The 21,799-nt window shown below is 42.5% G+C and overlaps 1 protein-coding gene across 1 annotated transcript in view; it reads left to right on the top strand.

Annotated features, from left to right (window-relative positions):
* The first annotated feature begins 630 nt into the window (after positions 1-630).
* sptbn5 (spectrin, beta, non-erythrocytic 5) overlaps positions 631-21,799 on the top strand; it is a 56,106-nt gene continuing 34,937 nt past the window's right edge. Inside the window, exons 1-16 of the mRNA XM_042329936.1 lie at positions 631-713; positions 3,394-3,529; positions 8,002-8,169; positions 8,579-8,695; positions 10,408-10,565; positions 10,794-11,022; positions 13,775-14,188; positions 14,427-14,647; positions 15,033-15,171; positions 15,263-15,486; positions 18,608-18,761; positions 19,091-19,291; positions 19,739-19,945; positions 20,600-20,771; positions 20,912-21,048; positions 21,413-21,625. Of these exons, the coding sequence (XP_042185870.1) occupies positions 3,416-3,529; positions 8,002-8,169; positions 8,579-8,695; positions 10,408-10,565; positions 10,794-11,022; positions 13,775-14,188; positions 14,427-14,647; positions 15,033-15,171; positions 15,263-15,486; positions 18,608-18,761; positions 19,091-19,291; positions 19,739-19,945; positions 20,600-20,771; positions 20,912-21,048; positions 21,413-21,625 (2,868 nt within the window). The 5' untranslated portion in view covers positions 631-713; positions 3,394-3,415. The remainder of the gene's footprint in view (positions 714-3,393; positions 3,530-8,001; positions 8,170-8,578; positions 8,696-10,407; positions 10,566-10,793; positions 11,023-13,774; positions 14,189-14,426; positions 14,648-15,032; positions 15,172-15,262; positions 15,487-18,607; positions 18,762-19,090; positions 19,292-19,738; positions 19,946-20,599; positions 20,772-20,911; positions 21,049-21,412; positions 21,626-21,799) is intronic.

The following is a 21,799-nucleotide window of genomic DNA, read 5'->3' as shown; positions in this document are numbered from 1 at the left end:
CAACAATTGGAGAGACTGGTTCAAATGTCTGACTGAAATACGGGGCAAATCTACTTTTTTAAATAAATTAGTGGTGTTTGAATTTGTTGTTACAATGCGGGACCTGGTTGTTTGGTTCCGGGACGAGGGTCAAAATGCAGGATTGTTCCGCACAATCCGGGACATGTGGTCCCAACTACCAGGGGCCCCCCACCCAGAATTATTATTATTGGGAAACCTGCTAAACGTCCTGTTATTCTACACATTTTGCCTTGAGCTTGAGACAAAAAGTTGCCGTTTTAAAGCTAATTTCCTGCAATTCAACACATTTTGCCATGGATTATTACATGTTAATATGCTATCTGGGGGGCCACGACCCTAAAATCCCCCAAAAGCGAGGTCGGTAATCCTGCCCCGACTGTGCTTTAGATCAAATCAGAATCCACATCTACTTCCTTCTCACGCCCCCTTTCTGCAATGTAAGTTGCCTATTCAGCATATTACTCTGTCTGCCAAATTGCCCTATAACGCTAGCCCTTTGCCTCCCATGCAGTCAGGTGAGTCAAGTGTTCATGCTGTAAATCCCTTACTCCAATGGTTTCAAAGTTCACTTCCGCATTACTGGACAAGAGAAGGACCCCCCTAAAATCTGCGAGATGGGTAGATGAGAGTCTCTGAGATTTATTCACATTGTGCATCACAATCTCAATTGATAAGGATACTTTAGAAGGAAGGTAAGCAAAGAAGCCATATCTTTCCTCCTATGGGTTTACGATTCTCTCGTGTTTACTGTGTATCTCCAGATTTGTCTTCTGTGATTTATCTACATTATTCAAGAGATCATGCTTGTTATACTGTATGTACTGTATGTGTTGACAACAGGTTCATGATGAACACTGTAGTTTACCTTACAAAAGCTCTCTTTTCCAAAAACAAGGCCACATAATACTGCTACAGTACCGATACTGTGTTACCTAGAGTCTTCTTGTCATGCCAGTATTTAGTACGTCCTGTGTACTTCACAGTATGTATGTTGTTTTTAACCTCGTTGCATGTTCAACATATTTTTTATGAGATACTGCTCGCTGCTGTAACTACAGTAGTTTAGTATGACCAGACACCAGTGACTTAGCTAGTTACTGAGTAAGGTTTCTTTAAAAAAAAATTAAACGGCTGTCACATGACTTGGCTCAGATGAAGGACTCCGATGTTGAGTTGAGACAGTTTTAACACTGAAATGTTTTCATCTCAGAGGACGGCGAGAAGGAAAGGTTTGTCCGCTATAGTGTCCAGTTTGAATGTATGTGGGAATAATAGCCTGTATTGTTACTGTAAAGTATAAGTAAGCATCAGCTAAAACCTACTAAAAAAAAATATGGATTTAGTTTATCTTAGTCCAAAAAGTACAGTTGAAGTCAGAAGTTTACATACACCTTAGCCAAATACATTTCAACTCGGTTTTTCACAATTCCTGACATTTAATCCTAGTAAAAAATTCCCTGTCTTAGATCAGTTAGGATCACCACTTTATTTTAAGAATGTGAAATATCAGAATAATAGCAGAGAGAATGATTTGTTTCAGCTTTTATTTCTTTTATCACATTCCCAGTGGGTCAGAAGTTTACATACACTCCATTAGTATTTGGTAGCATTGCCTTCAAATTGTTTAATTTGGGTCAAACATTTTGGGTAGCCTTCCACAAGCTTCCCACAATAAGTTGAGTGAACTTTGGCCCATTCCTCCTGACAGAGCTGGTGTAACTGAGTCAGGTTTGTAGGCCTCCTTGCTCACACACACACTTCAGTTCTGCCCACAAATTTTCTATGGGATTGAGGTCAGGGCTTTGTGATGGCCACTCCAATTACCTTTACTTTGTTGTCCTTAAGCCATTTTGACACAACTTTGGAAGTGTGCTTAGGGTCATTGTCCATTTGGAAGACCCATTTGCAACCAAGCTTTAACTTCCTGACTGATGTCTTGAGATGTTGCTTCAATATATCCAATATATAATTTTCTTTCCTCGTGATGCCATTTATTTTGTGAAGTGCACCAGTCCCTCCTGCAGTAAAGCACCCCCACAACATGATGCTGCCACCCCCGTGCTTCACACCCGGGATGGTGTTCTTCGGCTTCCAAGCCTTCCCCTTTATCCTCCAAACATAACGATGGTCATTATGTTCAAACAGTTCCATTTTTGTTTCATCAGACCAGAGGACATTTCTGCAAAAAGTACGATGTTTGTCCCCATGTGCAATTGCAAACCGTAGTCTGGCTTTTATGGTGGTTTTGGAGCAGTGGCTTCTTCCTTGCTGAGCGGCCTTTCAGGTTATGCCGATATAGGACTCGTTTTACTGTGGATATAGATACTTTTGTACCTGTTTCCTCCAGCATCTTCACAAGGTCCTTTGCTGCTGTTCTGCGATTGATTTGCACTTTTCGCACCATAGTATGTTCATCTCTAGGGGACAGAACGTGTCTCCTTCCTGATAGCTGCGTGGTCCCTTGGTGTTTATGCTTGTGTACTATTGTTTGTACAGATGAACATGGTACCTTCAGGCGTTTGAATATTGCTCCCAAGGATGAACCAGACTTGTGGAGGTCTACAATTTTTTTTCTGAGGTCTTGGCTGATTTATTTTTATTTTCCCTTGATGTCAAGCAAAGAGTCACTGAGTTGGAAGGTAGACCTTGAAATAAATCCACAGGTACACTTCCAAGTGAAATAATCTGTCTGTAAACAATTGTTGGAAAAATTACTTGTCATGCACAAAGTAGATGTCCTAACCGACTTGCCAAAACTATAGTTTGTTAACAAGAAATTTGTGGAGTGGTTGGAAAACTAATTTTATTGACTCCAACCTAAAGTGTATGTAAATGTACAACTTCAACTGTAAATATGTTGGAAATAGCAGACTTCAAACACAGTTCCCAGTCCAGGATATGAGCTGGTATTGCCCTGTGACTACAAAGTGCATGGCATGATCCGGATGATATTATCTATAAAGCCAATCATTTTTACAGTCCTGTTGAATAGGCCAGTAAAAGAAATGAGGAGGTATAAAACTATATGATCAACAGGGTTAGGTTGGACTAACTGTGTGATAATTTCTTCAGATTCACCATATTGATACAGTCCAAAGACAGAACTTTTTCACTCTGTACTCAAACCATGGGAATCGGGAAAATCATGTTCAGCCACCGGACATAGACGTTGCTATTTAGGCTGATTTGCAAACGGACTACCTTACAGCAATTGCGAGTACTGTTTAGTGTTCCAACCAACAAATAGTTTGTTTTGAAGTGACACAAAATATGGAGATTGGAACGAATACTCAAAACTTTGCATTGAGCCGGGTACTGTAGGCTGATTTGACAAGTAATGGTAGTGAGGTTGATATTACTCTCTCCCTACAGGTGAATATATATAACCGTCAGGATGGACGGGGAGGAGTTCGAGACAGGCCGTATCCAGGTGCTTCAGGAGCAGCGTATGGCTGTCCAGAAGAAGACCTACACCAAATGGATGAACAGTGTCTTCACCAAGAACGGGGTAAGAGGAATGGAGGAAAGCAAATGGCCCTCTGAGGCTATAGTGGGTGTCAACACCCACTGCTTCTCCCTCAACCGTTTAGGGTTTAAACAACGGCCTGGCTCAGTGCCCAGTCCTGCTGTCTTTGTGGAAAACGCCTTTTGTAACTGTTTTGGGGTAAATGTTTTGCTCAGTCATTGTTCTTCATGCGTATCAGCTTTTTAACTGTCGTGCCTTTTAAGTACCGTGCTTATCAAGTGTCTCAAAGTAATGTCATACACTAATCACATACTCTTGGTGCTGGTCGAAAGGTTCAACTTGAAAAAGACCAAAGACAACACTTCACAAGTGTGCCTGATAACCTCTCCTTAGCAGCTGGCTGACCTCCGAGTCAGCCTTTGCAAAAAAGGTTTTTAGTTTTTAAACTGCAGTGAAAGTCCACTAACTGCAGTCGACTCTGGTGTTTTAAAGGCTGTAATTGCAGAATAACCTTGGTGTACTGCAGTAAAAAAAGTGTAATTTTGGATGCAGTATTTATAGCATACTGCAGGTATTCTACACTCTCTCTGCAATCTTTTTTTCATAAAGGAGACCTCAAAGTATCTGATTAGCCACTATCTGTGAAAGCTGTAACAACATATTGAAGCTTGACAAAATCATAATTATCTCACAGACACTAATCAGCTGTTGGCTCTGAGGTAATGTTGGCTAATAGCAATGTAATAAGGAAATAGATCTGTGGTAGATCAATGGCAGCAATATTTGATGAATCCAAAATTAGATTAAGATTAAACTGTGAAATATGTTCCATTTCGCTACATTACATTCTATCCATTCCTCTGAGATGTACTCAATATGAGCCCGATGGTGCAAAACTGAATGTAATTGGCAAGAAGCTCAAGTTATTCAATTCAATACACCTTATTCATCCCCTCAGGGGCAATTTAGATGGGTAGGGCTATGGCTTCTTATCTCAGATCAGTTAGAGAGGACATGTAGGGCCAGAACTGAGGATTGAACTAGCTGAGGGGACCATCATGCTTTATGGACTCTAGACAGGCAACAGTGCTGACGCTTGGTTAATATGTAACCTCACTTTATCATCTATGGCAGGGAGGGGGGAGAGACAGAGAGAATCCAATATCTGGCATAAATATTGCACCAGCCAGACACACAGGAAGGAAAGAGTCTCTTTTTATAGCATTAGCTTTTGTTTAAGGTTCCATTTCTAGGGTAAGATGACATTGTTATTCAGATCCCATCACGTCAGATCTCTCCGAGGAACTGAAGGTAACATAATTGGTCAGAATATGGGCACTGTTCTTTCTTTTATGTCCCTCTTTTTCCTGCATGGGAACAAGGCATATTACGGTTGTTCACACCCACACCATGTGAGTCAGATGCATGGTTCACCACATGTATTTGAAATGCTTCCCCTTCCCTTTCCTCCTCCTCTCTCTGTCTCTCTCCCCTTGAGTGTTGTTCTGTCGAAATCAGCCCATAAGTAACATTTGCGTTGCATATCACGGTAGTGGAAATGTTGCATGGCAGGCAGAGGCCTATATATAATCCTTTGACTGGACACCACTTCTCTGGAATTACCCATACATAAGCATTTCACTGTAAGGTCTACCTGTTGTATTCGGAGCATGTGACTACAAAGAAAACCGGATCACAAACACACCAAGTCAACCTGAATCTCTATTTACAGTACAGCATCATGCATTGCCAACTGCTATGGTCATCGTCATGACATGGCCATAGGTATTTTATTAGGATCTCCATTAGCTGTTGCAAAAGCAGCAGCTGCTCTTCCTGGGGTCCACACGAAACATGAAACATAATGACATAATACAGACAAGAACAGCTCAAGGACAGAACTACATACATTTTTAAAAAGGCACACGTAGCCTACATATCAATGCATTCACAAACTATCTAATAGGTCAAATAAGGGAGAGGTGTTGTGCTGTGAGCTGTTGCTTTATCTGTTTTATGAAACCAGGTTTGCTGTTTATTTGAGCAATATGAGATGGAATGAAGTTCCATGCAATAAGGGCTCTATATAATACTGTACGTTTTCTTGAATTTGTTCTGGATTTGGGGACTGTGAAAATAACCCTGGTGACATGTCTGGTGGGGTAAGTGTGTGTGTGTGTCAGAGCTGTGTGTAAGTTAACTATGCAAACAATTTGGAATTTTCAACACATTGTTTCTTATATAAAAAAAGAGGAGTTGGCTATAAAGCATAAACAGATCTGCGATCAGGCTAAAGTGCTCTATGCTGTACTGTAAAAATCTACGAAGACCTGAGCCAGCAGGCGTGCATACTGCAACAGTGATGTATAATAACCAGTGTAATGATGTAATGGATGAGCACTGGCCTGGTACCCCTCCCAGCCTCCCACCACCGTGGAGCCAGAAAGACCAGGGCAGACCAGGCCTACTTAGGCGCTCCCATAATTACCCCTCTAGGAGAGAGGCAGTCAGCAGACCTGAGTTCAAATACTATTTGAAATCTTTCAAATACTTTGAGCAATTGTTCTTGCCTGCCTGGAGTGGTGGGTTTTGCCGTTTTGGGACTAATGTATTGGTCCATTAAGCCAGGCAAGCTCAATCAAGCACAGAAAGTATTTGAAATGAATTAGAATAGTATTTGAACCCAGGTGTGGCTGTCAGGAGGTAAAGCAATCTGTTCTGAGACATGATTTCCCTGGCGTCTGGATTAGGGAGTGGCTGTCACACTGGTCCAAGAGGATAGGTGCAGGAAAGGGCGGGAAGTAGAAAAGAGAGGTCGGGGGAGGGAGGGAGGGAGGGGGAGGGAGGAAGGGAGGGGAAGGGTGCTTGTCTGAGTCACACTTTAATGGAGCACAGTGGCAGCAGGCCTAACTAACAGGCCCCGATGTCAGAGCCTCATAGCCCTGGCTGCAGCTGGCTGACTGTGCCGGAGCCAATCTAACATTTCCTGCACCTCCTAACCCAATGTCTCAAATTTAAACAGGTCACTGAAAATAGACACCACAGTATGTATGAGAAAGTGAATTGGATTTTTGCAGAAGTGAAGGTGATGACGAGTTGATCATAGTTTCCTTCCTGACTTGCACAATCTGTGAATAAAATGTTTAATCACGTAAGCATATTTCTAAGGAAGAGACGAGCAGGTTTAGAGCTTTACTCTAACTAGCCGCGTTAGCTGGGTGATCAGGTGACGTCACAGAGGTGCAGTCTCATGACAGGTTTCGTAACACGGGTCAGTCATACAGGTGTTCTGTTAAACAGGAAGTGATTGTTTATCACCTATGTCAGTACATCTTCTATAATGTTACAAATCATGTTACAAATCTTCTATCATGCTATGCTTCCAACTGAAACTACTACTACAATAGCAGGAAATTGGCTAGCTGGACGAAGCATGATCATATATTCAACAGTCCAGTCTAGCCATTCTGTGCTGTCAACTAAAACTAATAGTATGGAATTACTTGGCTGGAACATGTGACTGAATAGAAGAAACTATGCACACACATCATCAAGTGCATGCAGAAAGCAAATAACACAAAAGGAAGAACCTCCAGCACTCTAGGGATCATGGACGCTCCACATACAGTACCAGTCAAATGTTTTAACACACCTACTCATTCAAGGGTTTTTCTTCATTTGGACTATTTTCTACATTGTAGTGAAGACATCAAAACTATGAAATAACACATATGGAATCATGTAGTAGCCAGAAAAGTGTTAACGAATCAAGATTCTTCAAATAGCCACCCTTTACCTTGATGAGAGCATTGCACACGCCCGGCATTCTTTCAGCCATCTTCACCTGGAATGCTTTTCCAACAGCCTTGAAGGAGTTCCCACATATGCTCAATATTTGATGGTTTAGCAACCAATATCTTTTGGTTGCTAAATTATTCCATATGTGTTATTTCATAGTGTTGATGTCTTCACTGTTATTCTACAATGTAGAAAATAATAAAAAGTGGAAACTAGTAAAAATAGAAGTTAAAATAGAAAAACTCTTGAATGAGTAGGTGTCAGAGGAAGGCCCTAAAAATGTACGCTGCTGCTACTCTCTGTTATTATCTATGCATAGTCACTCTAATAACTCTACCTACATGTACATATTACATTGACTAACCGGTGCCCCTGCACATTGACTCTGTTCCGGTACCCCCCTGTATATACAGTAGTATCGCTATTGTTATTTTACTGCTGCTCTTGAATTACTTATTTTTTTACATATTTTTCTTAAAACTGTATTGTTGGTTAAGGGCTTGTAAATAAGCATTTCACTGTAAGGTCTACCTACACCTGTTGTATTCGGTGCATGTGACAAATAACATTTGATTTGTGTCCAAACTTTTGACTGGTACTGTACTTACAGCATACAACAATTTAATGGACTTCACACCATTGTATTTTTTAAATAGACCTTCATCAGAGTTTGACAACCCCCCATTTACACACACATGTTGTCTGTCCCTCTCCAGGAGAAGCTGTCCCTTAGTGATGTGTACACAGAGCTGAAGACAGGGGTCCCCCTTGTCCGTCTGTTAGAGTTAATCTCCAGGGAGAAGCTGCCCACTCCCAGCCGACGCACCTTACGGGTCCACTGCCTGGAGAACAACAGCATCGCTATCAACTTCCTCAAGACTAAGGTACATTCACAATACAGAGTTTAGTGAACTGAATGATTTAGAAATCCCCCAAAATATCTTACCCCAGGACACTTCACATGATAACTAATTCTGCAAGGGTCTTTGAGGTTAATTTTTAGGGAAACAGGCCTACGTTTTATGTGAAGTGTCATGGGGTAAGACGTTTCTTTTGGTTTTACAGTTCTGTGGTTGTTTCTGAGTTGTTGGAGGTATTGTTTTGCCTCTGACAGTAGTTCACATGAACAAGTATGCTTACTTTTGTTTTGCAATATCAGAAACTAAAAATGGATTATTCCATCTAGACTAGTCGATAGCCATATTTATTTGATGTTCTCATGTACCCCTTTTACGACTGTACGTTTTGGATTTCTTCTGAGTAGTTATCAACCAGTACCTGCTGACCTTTCAGATTCGTGTGGATCTGATTGGCCCTGAGAACGTTGTGGATGGAGATCGGACCCTGATCTTGGGCCTGCTGTGGATCATCATCCTACGCTTCCAGATCGGAGCCATCAATCTCGATGAGGTATTTCCCATATCATTTTAAAGAGTAGAACAGGCTTGGAACCTCTGGCCAGAAAAGTTACATTTCTATAATACACTACATGACCAAAAGAATGTGGACACCTGCTCGTCAAACATCTCATTCCAAATCATAGGCATTAAAATGGAGTTGGTTCCCCCCTTTGCTGATATAACAGACTCTACTCTTCTGGGAAGGCTTTCCACTGATGTTGAAACATTGCTGCGGAGACTTGCTTCCATTCAGCCACGAGCATTAGTGAGGTCGGGCACTGATGTTTGGCGATTAGGCCTTGCTCGAAGTCGGCGTTCCAATTCATCCCAAAGGTGTTCCATGGAGTTGAGGTCAGGGCTCTGTGCAGGCCAGTCAAGTTCGGACTGCCAGATGGTGAAGCGTGGTTCATCACTCCAGAGAACGTGTTTCCAATGGCGGCAAGCTATACACCACTCCAGCTGATGCATGACATTGCATGGTGATCTAAGGCTTGTGTGGGGCTGCTCGGCCATGGAAATCCATTTCATGAAGCTCTAGGCGAACAGTTATTATGCTGACGTTGCTTCCAGAGGCAGTTTGGAACTCGGTAGTGAGTGTTGCAACCGAGGACAGACGATTGTTACGCGCTATGTGCTTCAGCACTTTGCAGTCTCATTCTGTGACCTTGTTTGGCCTACCACAATATCAGCACTTACGGTTGACTGAGGCAGCTTTAGCAGGGCAGACATTTGACGAGCTGACTTGTTGGAAAGAGGGCATCCTATCACGACGCCACGTTTAATGTCACTGAGCTCTTCAGTAAGGCCATTCTACTGCCAATATTTGTCAATGGAGATTGCATGGCTGTGTGCTAAATTGTATACACCTATCAGCAATGGGTGTGGCTGAAATAGCCAAATCCACTATTTGAATGGGTGTCCACATACTTTTGTATATATATAGTGTATTTCCTCTGTCCTGGGCGTGCCCTGGAATACACCTCACTGAATGAATAGAGATTATACACTGAGTGTACAGAACATTAAGGACACCTGATCATTCCATGACATAGACTGACCAGGGGAATTTAGGTGAATCCAGGTGAAAGCTATGATCCCTCATTGATGTCACTTGTTCAATCCACTTCAATCTGTGTAGATGAAGGGGGCGGGACAAGTTAAACAATTATTTTTAAGCCTTGAGACAATTGAGACATGGATTGTATATGTGCCGTTCAGAGGGTGAATGGACAAGACAAAAGATGTATGTTCCTTTTTGAACGGGGTATGGTAGTAGGTGCCAGTTGCAGTAGTTTGTTTCAAGAACTTCAATGCTGCTGGGTTTTTCACGCTCAACAGTTTCCCGTGTGTATGAATGGTCCACCAACCAAAGGACATCTAACCAACTTGACACAACTGTGGGAAGCATTGTAGTCAACATTGGTCAGCATCCCTGTGGAACACTTTCGACGCCTTATAGAGTCCATGCCCCAACGAATTGAGGCTGTTCAGATGGCAAAAGGGGGTGGGTTCAACTGAATATTAGGAAGGTGTCCTTAATGTTTTGTACACTCAGTGTATATTGTATTATATGTCATACTATATTTGAAATCTGAACTTCATGTGGCTCAAAGAAATGTGAAAATGTACATTAAAATTACAAGATGTGATACAGTATATTGTTCTCATCAAGTAAGTGCCAGAAATGCAGACTGCATACCAAGTCTGGTCTACCGGTTTCAGGCAAGTGGTGGTGCCAGCAACGCCCGTCGTTCTGCCAGGGAAGCTCTTCTGATCTGGTGCCAGCGGAAGACAGCAGGATACTCCAACGTCAATGTGCAGGACTTCTCAGGAAGCTGGAGGAATGGGCTGGCATTCAATGCCCTCATTCATGCCCACCGGTACAGAGCAGCAAGGGGAAAATGGCAGGATAGTTCCGAGAGGCAGTTTCTAAGATTCAGATTAAGCCTATTTTAATGGAGAATCTCCATTTAAAACTGATTCTTAATCATCCAGAAGTACATTTGCTTAATCCGGGTCTGAGAAACTCCCCTAGGAGTTTACAGATGTATACTTTTTGTTTACTGTACCCATCATGTTTTTTTTAATGGAAAAACATTTTGTCGCAGACCTGACTTGTTTGATTATAATCGTCTTCGTGAGGAGGACCCTAAGAGGAACCTGGGCCATGCCTTCTCTCTGGCCGAGAATGAGTTTGGCATCCTACAGCTGCTGGATGTGGAGGACATCGATGTTAAACACCCAGATGAGAAGTCCGTCATGACCTACGTTTCTCTCTACTACCACTACTTCTCTAAGATGAAGCAGGGACAGACCATCCAGAAGAGACTGGCCAAGGTCAGTAGAATCAGAATCCAAAAACTTTGTTACTAGGAATTTCTCTTGGTGATGTACATACAGGCATCCACAGTCCTAATCCATCCTGTCTATGTTATCTACAGTAAGATGTGTGAGGAAAGCTTATCCTTGTGTCATATCCACATCAGATCTAGTCAGGGATGGGCCCGTCTGGCCCTGTGGCTCAGTTGGGATGATGATAACAACATCCATTCTTTCTTCAATGTTGACAAAACAATAGGCGAGGCCACTGTGCAGTGTACACACACACACACACACACACACACACACACACACACACACACACACACACACACACACACACACACACACACGTTAATATCCAGACCTAGGATTCAGGTGCCCTCTGTAGGCCATTAGTTGAACTGCACCTCTCCTAATCTTGAATGTACTGTAATTTCTAAATGAAGGCAACGCCTCCTCTGACTGACCTGTGGATTAGGCCGGGGATTTCACTGTGGAGCAATGGGAGGACGGGTGGTGCTACTGCTAGAGCTAATCAGATCAGTACAAACACCGATCCTGTAATGCAGACCAATGACTGTCCGTTGTGGGGAGAAACAGACACTGAGACACACTGTAGCCGGAAGCTAGGGGCATAACCTGAGTTTAACCTACTACTCACTGACTGACAACTCCTGCAAGATTGGGCCCAGCCAGCAGGACTGACAACTTGGAAGGAAGGGCTTAATCTGACCCAGTCAGTGAGAGAGACTGTGCAGTTAGTTGCTCTGTAGTGGATCTGAGGTCGAGAGAGAGACGGGGAGCTCTATCGAAGGACAGTACGCTAGCGTCGTTTATGTTAGCACAGTGGCCAGAGTGACCTGAGCTGCTGCAAGACCGAGTGGAGTGCTGTTTGTTTTGAATGTACTGAGCCTGAGGACTGAGCCAAGCCAGGTGACACATCATCATCCTCTCATCATCACCACCATGCTAACACGTGGAAACAGACACAGCAACGTGTTTCTGCAGTGCTGAGGGGAGAGCGAGAGCCTCTGTGGTGTGATCATAAAGGTGTATTACAGTACAGTAAAGGATGACTGGCAGGTTGCGTCGGGGATAAGGCGGCAGTGAGAACTAGACACTATGAGAATTTACAAAGAGCAGTGGAGCTGACAGGCATAACATGTCCTTCGGTGGCAGTTTGAGTAACCAATGGTTTAGATGGCAACACAGGAGGGAGTCCACCATTGGACCCCGAATGGAGAAACTGAGCAAGGTGTGTACTGGTGTAGTGTATGTGTAGGCCTAGTGTGTATGTACAAGTATAGTAGGTGAGGTACAGGTGTAGTGTGTGTGTATGTAGCCCACTTGTGTAGTGTGTATGTACTGGTGTAGTGAGCAAGGTGTGTAGCTATGCCTGGACTTAGTTTGGCTTAGAGATTTGGCCTTCTGCACTGTGGGTTTCCCACAAAGACAAAAATGTGGTTGAGAAAGCCCTCAGTGCTGAACTTCTGAATGTCAGTAAATGGCTATGTGACAATAAGCTGTTACTTCACCCTGGAAAAACAGAGTCCATCTTGTTCAGATCCAAAGTGAAACTGAGGAAATCCCCTGATTTGAAGGTGGTAGTAGGTGACGTAGTAGCCACAGCAAAAGACTCTGTTAAGTATCTTGGATCTGTGCTAGATAACCATCAGACAGGGGAGAGCATGGCACAAAACCTTATCTCCAAAGTGAACCATAAAATTAGGTTCCTGGCTAGAACCTCCAAATATCTGGATAAGAATGCAATGGGGGCATTGGCAGGGGCTCTTGTTCAATGCCACTTTGACTATGCGTGCTCTTCCTGGTACAATAGTGCCCACAAGATAATGCAAAATAAATTGCAGACATTTCAGAACAAATGAGGATTATTTTAAAACTTCCAGCAGTTAACCATCTTGACCATTCCCTCTTTGAAATTGGTTTGGGGAAATAAACTGTTTTTTATACTCAGCTGCCTTTCTTTGGAATAATCTTCTGAAAAATGTGAAATGTATTACCTCCATAGGTAGTTTCGAGTTCTCACTGAAAAAAAAATTAAATAGTAGCATGTCTCAAAAGTGTGTTGTATGTGGCTGAGAAGGAAAATGCCCGGGATAGCATATGGTCTGCCTTTTGGTGCCTGTTGCTTATCATGTTGTGATTGTCTTGAATATATTAGGGATTGATTGTTTTATATATTAATGGTGTGTGAGACAAGAGAGATGTACCTGCCCATGGTTGTTTATCATGAAAGGGAATTGTACTAATTATCTGATGTTATGAATCAAACAACAATTTGGTCTCATTGTCTGTTGCCACTACTATTGACACTTAACTTAGTTGCATTTCCCCTTCCCTCTTCAAAAGGACCACAATGGAAATAAGCTTTTAAGCTTATTGTGTTATCCTTGATGATTTTTCTTAAATTGCATGTGGAGGCGTCACCGGCGAGTGCCCTTGTGTATTAATTTTTTTGTTTGTTGTTTTCAAATAAATTCAATCAATCTTAACCCTTTAAAAACTATTTTTGCAACTGCAGTGTATGTAGTAAACATTGTTTGACATCATTGAATAGAGAGTAAAGAATGACTGATTGCTCCCAAGCAGCCACAAACTCTAAATTATGCAGAATGCAGTGCCCTCTAGCCTTCAGATTGAAGGAAATGACATGAACTTTATTTCAACATGTTGTCATTATCCATAGGAGGTTCATGTGTATCTTTCTGATTCGTTAGTTTAATAACTCCCTCCCTTCTTCTTCCAGATCGTGGGTCTCCTGAAGGAGCTAGATGATCAGAAGATCCTGTATGAGAGAATGGTGTCTGACCTCCTGCGGTGGATCAAGACCAAAGTGGTGGAGCTCAACGATCGCTCCTTTCCCAACTCCCTGAGGGACATGCAGCAGCTGGTGGCCTCCTTCAAGACCTACCGCACCGTGGAGAAACCCCCCAAGTACCAGGAGCGAGGGGCAATCGAGGAAAACTTCTTCAGCCTGCGCACCAAGCTCATAGCCAACAACCAGTGGGCCTATGTTCCCCCAGAAGGAAAGACCCTGGGGGACATCGAGAAGAACTGGGCCTTACTGGAGCGGGCGGAGCATGAGAGAGAGGACGCCCTCCAGAGGGCGCTGCTAAGGCTGGAGCAACTGGAGCAGCTGGCCCAGAAGTTTGGCAGGAAGGTAATGTTTTTTGTTTTGTAACTTATTGTTTTTTATTATTAGGTGTTATTTGATTTATCATTGAGGACCACTTCGGAAAGAAGTGTTTTATTTAATAATAATGCTTGTATGTCTTGGTCTTTGGTTACACTTTCTATAAAACACATGCATATAATGCTCTATAACATCCTTTATAATGCCTTATAGTACACTTATAATGGGTTATGACACTGACTAAAATTCTATTCCATCCATTCAGGCAGGGCTGAGGGAGGGCTATCTGGAGGACACAGCCCAGCTGATCAGCAGACAGGACCTGAGGGGGTTAAACAGCCTGGAGGAGGCCCATGCTGCTGCCCGGAGACTGGAGGCCCTGGGGACAGACACCCTGGCTAGGGAGCCTCGCTTCAGAGCCATCAGCGACATGGCAGCTGTCATTGAGAAGGGGAACTATCACAGCAAGGCACAAGTCATCCGGAGGTAAGGCTTATAACTAAATTACCACGGTAAGGACCAAGTCACCTGGAGACTAGCAGTTGCCATTGGCGTTGGCTAATGGGGATCCTAATAAATCAAAGTCACCTGGAGGTAAGGCTTAGAACTAAATGACCACAGCAAGACTCAAGTCATCCAGAGTTAAGGGTCAGTTACCACAGCAAGTTCCAAGTCATCCGGAGGTACAGTAAGATTCAGTGCTGTAAGTCATTGAAGGTAAATACTTAGTAAATACCCCAACAATCAGTATGTTTGTTTCCCATTGGTCCAAATAATTCATCAAAAATGAAATTAAGCCTGCATGATTGAATAGGAACTGTGAGCATGTAGGAAGGATATCTGCACTGGTGTTTACCTTCCGTCGTTTCAGAGAGGTGAGCATCACAAAGCGCTGGAAAGACATCCTGGTTCAGTTGCAGCAGAAGAGAGAGCAGCTGGGGGACATTGTGAACACACTGAGTGTCCTCAGGGACATTGAACTGGTTGCCCAGGAGCTCAGAGATCTACAGGTACACAACTGATGGACAGCAAACAACACAGTATAATGCATAACAGTATTACGCTTAATGCTTCATCCTTCAATTTTCATACTTAATGTAGGTTTTAGCAGGGTCCTCTGACATTGGGAAGCAGCTCCCGGAGGTGGAGGCCCTGCTTCAGAAACAGGACCTGCTGGAAACCCAGATCTCTGCTCATGGAGAGACTCTGAGTGCCATCAGTAACAGTGCCTTAAAGGGGACACACCGAGTTGCGCAGCAGATCCAGACCAGGGTCAAATCACTCAATGCTCAGTACAACTCTCTGGTGGCCCTTAGTAAGAACAGGTGAGCACACACACACACACACACACACACAACAACTTAGGCCCACATTTAATACATTGTAGATAATGGCAAACCCCAGGTGTATTTATACAACTATTTTAAGTATAAGTGTGGTTGTACCTTAGCAATGACAATATTTGTGTGACAAACGGCTTTCATGGTGTGTTTGTTTCAGAGTGGTTTACACAGTGTAAACACAATCTGCAATTGATTGAATTGGTTCTTAGTTGACACTTACTGATAATTGAGACCTATTAGTAGTGTAGTGCTTTGTCAAATCTAGATCCACAGGAATGGTAACTGTTGATTGATGTGTGTCTAATGCCCGAGAAGCTGGTGTTTTGGAGGATATATTGGCATGGGTGTTCGTCGAGTGCCGGTGTTGTGCCGAAAATCTCCCCTCCTGCCAGAATTCCCCCACCCCCTTCGCGTTCTTCATTGCTGCCACTTGCTTGCGAGTTGAGATTTCTGCTCTTCACTCCGTTGTCAATTTAGCCTACATTTCACTGATCTAAGTAGCAGAAAGCATTTTTGTCTGCATTTTTCGGTTTGGCTATTTGTATCAAGTGTATGCGGCGGTTCTAGCTTGTATGGCGCCCTGGGCGAACCCCCCCTTCAGCACCCGCGCCCGCCCCCGGCAAGATGATGAACTGGGCCGCTGCCCATGTCGCTCGTACCTAAATCCGCTACTGATTTTGTATTAGTCTATTAAATACATCTCTTTGCCAACATTTGTCATCTCTCCCATGACTTATTCAACTAGTATTTTTGAAAGTGTAAGGATAATAATTCAGCCATAGTTGTTCTGAAATGTTTATTGCTTTCCAACATTTTTATTTCTCTTTTCAAATCAAATTTTATTAGTCACGTGCGCCAAACAAAACAGGTGTAGTAGACCTTACAGTGGAATGCTTACTTGAGAGCTCCTAACCAACAGTGCAGTTTTAAAAAATACGGATAAGAATAAGAGATAAAAGTATCAGGTAATTAAAGAGCAGCAGTAAAAAATAACATATACCAGGGGGGTGCTGGTACAGAGTCGATGTGCGGACGCCGGTTATTTGAGATTTTACTCCCTCCTCTATGTTTAATATAACACACATACATGAATTATTCATTTCGGTTGCCTATTCTGATGTGAAGTTTGTTCTATAGAAAGTATTTGACTGTTGCCACAACATTAAGGAAATTAGAAGGGGGTGATTCTGAAAAGGGGGAGATTTTCGGCACAACACTGGCAAACCGTGCCAATATGTCCGCCAAACATTGGTTTCCGGAGCATTATCATTTTTATACAACGGGTTACCAACATGTTTAAATAATGATTTACATATTTTAATCAAAAACGTTATTTTGATTAATTTTTCATATGATGTAATACTTCCACAAGATAGTCCCTAAACAAATCTAGGGATGTTACCCAAGCCGGCTATTCGCTCTATTGGTTCGGTTGCCAGAGACGCGACTCGGTCTTTCAGTCTTTTTATTCTGTATCTATGGACGCGACCTAGTCGTTTGTTCTAAATGTTCCATTGATAAAATTAACTTTTTTATCCCTTGCTTGCTAGCTAGCCAACTACAGAATAACAACAGTAGCTGCATTTGTTTAAGCTGTTTTGTAGTGACATTTATTTGGATACATGCATAACAATGAGCTGAAGAGGCACTCTTGTTAGGACACTGTTGTCAAAGGAGCTAGCCAACAACACAGCTAACACAATAACTTCAAACTGAAGCTGGAAAGACTGCAAACTAGCTACACTTCGTTTTGTTACCTTTTTTTCAATTGATATTTCTTTGTATTTATCCATAAAAATGATGCCAGCTGATTCATGATTTCGACTGGCTGAGAAACGCTGCCTGCTTCTCTCTCGTCCCTACTCCGAACCCTACAGGTTCATTACCATGGGACAGTTGGAGATCGAACTTGAATATGGAAACAATGTTGCAAATGTGGGAGAGACAGACAGCAAGGTTTATACAAGTCTCCGCTGTTGAAAACGAAATGTTAGTTTAAAATAAATGTGAGATAGTGGAGATCAAGTTGATAACTTCCCTGCCTGGGCTGATGAGACAGAGGAATGAGCAGTCAGGTGGAACAGAGTAAATAGGCATTTTAACTTCATAGATTTAGCCAGTGGTAACTTGTGGAATAGGCTGGAATGCGCTTCTAACCAATCAGCATTCAGTATTAGACCCACCCGTTGTATAATTAAGCAATAAAGCCTGGGGGGGGGGGTTATATGGCATATATACAACGGTTTAAGCGCAGCTCTATCGTGCATAAATATATTTTGTCCCTCCAAACGCAGGTTAAAATATCAAAACAAACTCTGAACCAATTATATTAATTTGTGGACATGTTGAAAAGCATTAAACATTTATGCCAATTTAGCTAGCTAGTTTGCACTTGCTAGCTAATTTGTCCTATTTAGCTTGCTTGTTGTTGCTAGCTAATTTGTCCTGGGATATAAACATTGGGTTGATATTTTACCTGAAATGCACAAGGTCCTCTACTCCACCAATTAATCCACAAATAAAACGGTCAACCGAATCGTTTTTAGTCATCTCTCCTTCCAGGCTTTTTCTTCTCTTGATTATATTGCGATTGGCAACTTTCATAAATTAGGTGCATTAGTGCCACTGGCCTCGTTCGTCTTTCAGTCACCCACGTGGGTATAACCAATGAAGAGATGGCACGTGGGTACCTGCTTCTATAAACCAATGAAGAGATGGGAGAGGCAGGACTTGCAGCGTGATCTGTGTCAGAAATAGAACTGACTTCTATTTTAGCCCTTGGCAATGCATTTGTTGGCGTGCACAAGCAGTGTGGGTGCAATAATTGAATAATATCGATTTCTAAATGTATTTTGCAACGCTCACGCACATGACACGAGTGGTGTAGTCAGCCTGTTAGCCATGTATTGGCCATACACCACAAACCCCCAAGGTGCCTTATTGGTATTATAAACTCGTTAGCAACATAATTAGAGCATTACAAATAAATGTTTGGTCTTACCTGTGGTATAGGGTCTGATATACCACGGCTATCAGCCAATCAGCATTTAAGGCTCAAACCACCCAATTTATTATGTTGGTTATTGTCTTAATGAATCAACAGGAGGAAAATGCTAGAGGGCCAGCTGAAGCTGTTTGAGTTTTTCCACGACTGTGAGGAGGTGGAGGCGTGGATCTATGAGAGGTGGCTTCCCCTTCAGTCTGCCAGTCTGGGCAGAGATCTCAGCCAGATCCAGCTGGCAATTCAGAAACACAAGGTCAGACCTTGGTTGCATCATAAATGACATCCTATTCCCTATAGTGCACTACTTTTGACCAGGGCCCTCGTCCAAGTAGCACACTATATAGGGAACAGGGTGCTATTTGGGTCAGGCCTTCTTCAGTCACACAAACAGTGATCATTCAACTTCAAGTTTAATTAAGCTTACATAGCAGTCAATATAAACTTAAACCCATGGCATGATAAATACTTTGGCATAAGCTTATCTAAATACATTGGCATTTAAACAAATGAAAATATGTAATGTCATAATGTGAACCAAACCCTCACTTTTATGTGTTTGTTGACCCATCGCTGTTTTGGCAGGTTCTTGAAGCCGAGGTGCAGTCTCATGAGTCTCTGTGCTCAGGGGTCGTGAGTAGAGGTCAGGAGATGTGCAGAGGGAAACACCCCAGTGAGGAGGACATCCAGAAGTCGGTCCGGACGCTGAAGAAACAGTGGGAGCACCTGAAGGATGATGTGGTCAATCGCAAAAACAGACTGCATGCAGCCATCGTTATCAAACAGGTTACAAATATTAAAACAATGCAAAAACAAAAGTCAGAGAAATAGATGGTTTGACGGAGGAATTACATATACATATATGTAAGCTTATGTACGTAATAGGCTGGAGAAAGCTACCATAGCTAGTTCATTGACATTCTCTATTTATTTTATAGACCGTGATAGTTTGAATGTAGAGGGGAGACAGATACAGAGGGAGACAGAGAGGAAGGACTGAGACGGGATTTGTACCCACGTCACTAGGGGTATATATTCCTCTGTTTCAGAGTCTGGGGGGCTAACCACTACGCCAGACTCTGGCATGCAATATTCTCCTTTCCAAAGAATTAGATAGAACACTAAGATTGGACATTAGCAACCTGGCAACAACTACAGGACAGCCATCTTGGTCAGGGAAAGTTTTGTTTAAATTGTATTATATTATTTATTATCTGTTATTTTCCTCTTCAGTACTTTGCTGATGTGACCGAGGCCAACTCGTGGCTGAGCGACAGGAAGCCCCTCCTGATCAGCGAGGATTATGGGAAGGATGAGTCCTCCACCAGCGCCCTGCTGCAGCGCCACCTCCGGCTGGAAAAGGAGATGGGAGCGTACGTCGTGGAGGTGAAACGCTTGGGAGAACAGGCCAAGGGAGCCTCCCAGCTGGCCCCGCTCACAGTAAGTTCCCCATCAATCACAGTGCCTTCAGAAAGTATTCACACCGCTTTTTCCTAATTGTGTTACAGCCTGAATTTAAAATGGATTAAATAAAGCTTTTCTTTCACTGGCATACACACAATACCCCATAATGTCAAAGTGGAATTATGTTTTGACATTTTTACAAATTCATTAGAAAGGAAAAGCTGAAATGTGAGTCAATAAATATTCAACCCCTTTGTTATGGCAAGACTAATTCATTCAGGACTTAAAATGTGCTTAACAAGTCACATAATAAGTTGCATAGTCTCTGTACCCCACACATACAATACTGTATCTGTAAGGTCCCTTTTTATTAAAAAATAATAAAAGTTTTACTAATTTTATAATTTTTCTTCCACTTTGACATTTAGAGTATTTTGTGAAGATCATTGACAAAAACAATTCAATTAAATCCATTTTAATCCCACTTTGTAACAACAAAATGTGGAAAAGGTAAAGGGATGTGAATACTTTCTGAATACACTGTGTGTCTAAACCACAGCTTTTTAATGTCATTGTGTCATGAATACATCCTCAAACACATTGGTTTTAATAATAAAGAAATAGCTTCTTATTCAAATCCACCCCCACTGACTTCCAAGAGTTGCTGAGGACTTTTGTATTTTTTCGCAGGCTGAGGCCCAGCAGAACAAGATGCCACAGTACAGTGATTCCTCTGGTGACGAGGAGGGATTGACCACACCTGGGAAAGTGACCTCCCTCAGAGGAGCAAAGATCACTCCGACATCTACCCAGACCCATACACAGGAGGCTAATGCCAAGATCAGGTTTAAATACACAAGAGGTACAGATTCTCAACTTCAATAGAATATGGATTATTTATAGAAACAAATTGTAGAAAATAAATTGTGAAATATTTTTCATGTTACTTTTCCACCAATAGACTTAGTCCAGTTTCTAAGGTAAATAGTCTCTGTTTTCCAGGTGTGACGGTGTGGGACCGTGGGGAAGTTGTGACTATCCTCAACAGAGACAATGAGGATACGTTTCTAGTGAGGGACAGCAAAGGCAACGAACAGCTGGTGCCAAAGACGTACCTCACAGAGCTCCCATCATCTACAGTAAGCCTCACTATTAGCTGTCTCTGTGGCCTAGTGAAGAGCTTTATGGCACTTTACCCATTTGAATCATCACAAGTACAATTGTGTGCCTACATTAACTCATTAACCGGCCCGCATAATCCCAGGTTGAGATCAACGATCTACACCCCTCAAATTCAAATCTGGACCTCAAAACCAGTTCCACTGTTTTTCCCCCTGTATTATTCTCCTCTAGTCAGGGACTGATTTAGACCTGGGACCCCAGGTGTGTGAAATTAATTATCAGTTAGAACATAACACCAGCAGTACTCCGGACCTTGTAGGGTAAGATTTGAATACCCCTGGTCTACACAGTTTAAACTTCATAATTTTCCATTTTAAATAGAACACTCCCTCTACACCACCTCCATCCACCAATGGGGTTACTGAAAGCCCCACGAAGAGGGTGAACCGGGCGCATCGCAGACGTTCCATGCGCCTGGGGACGGCTGAGATCCAGTCCTCTTCGATTCCTGATCCACATTACCAGAGAGAAACCATAGAGAGCGCCCAGAGCAGTCTAGACCGGGACTTCAACAGCCTGCACAACCTGGCTAATGTGAGAAATAAGACCCGGTATTTCAGATTCTCCTCTACATTTTTGGGGTGAAAAAGGGTTTCCCATTGCATCACATAAGCAGTACAGCAATACAAATCATTACACTACATCTAAGTTATCTACGTTATAACGCTACGTTTTGTTTTATGCTTTGACATCTTTGTGAAGACATCT

Source organism: Oncorhynchus tshawytscha, linkage group LG11, assembly GCF_018296145.1.
Source record: "Oncorhynchus tshawytscha isolate Ot180627B linkage group LG11, Otsh_v2.0, whole genome shotgun sequence".
In the NCBI taxonomy this organism is placed as follows: Eukaryota; Metazoa; Chordata; class Actinopteri; order Salmoniformes; family Salmonidae; genus Oncorhynchus; species Oncorhynchus tshawytscha.
Note: the sequence above shows the minus strand (reverse complement) of the source record. Positions and strands in the feature narration are given on the sequence as shown.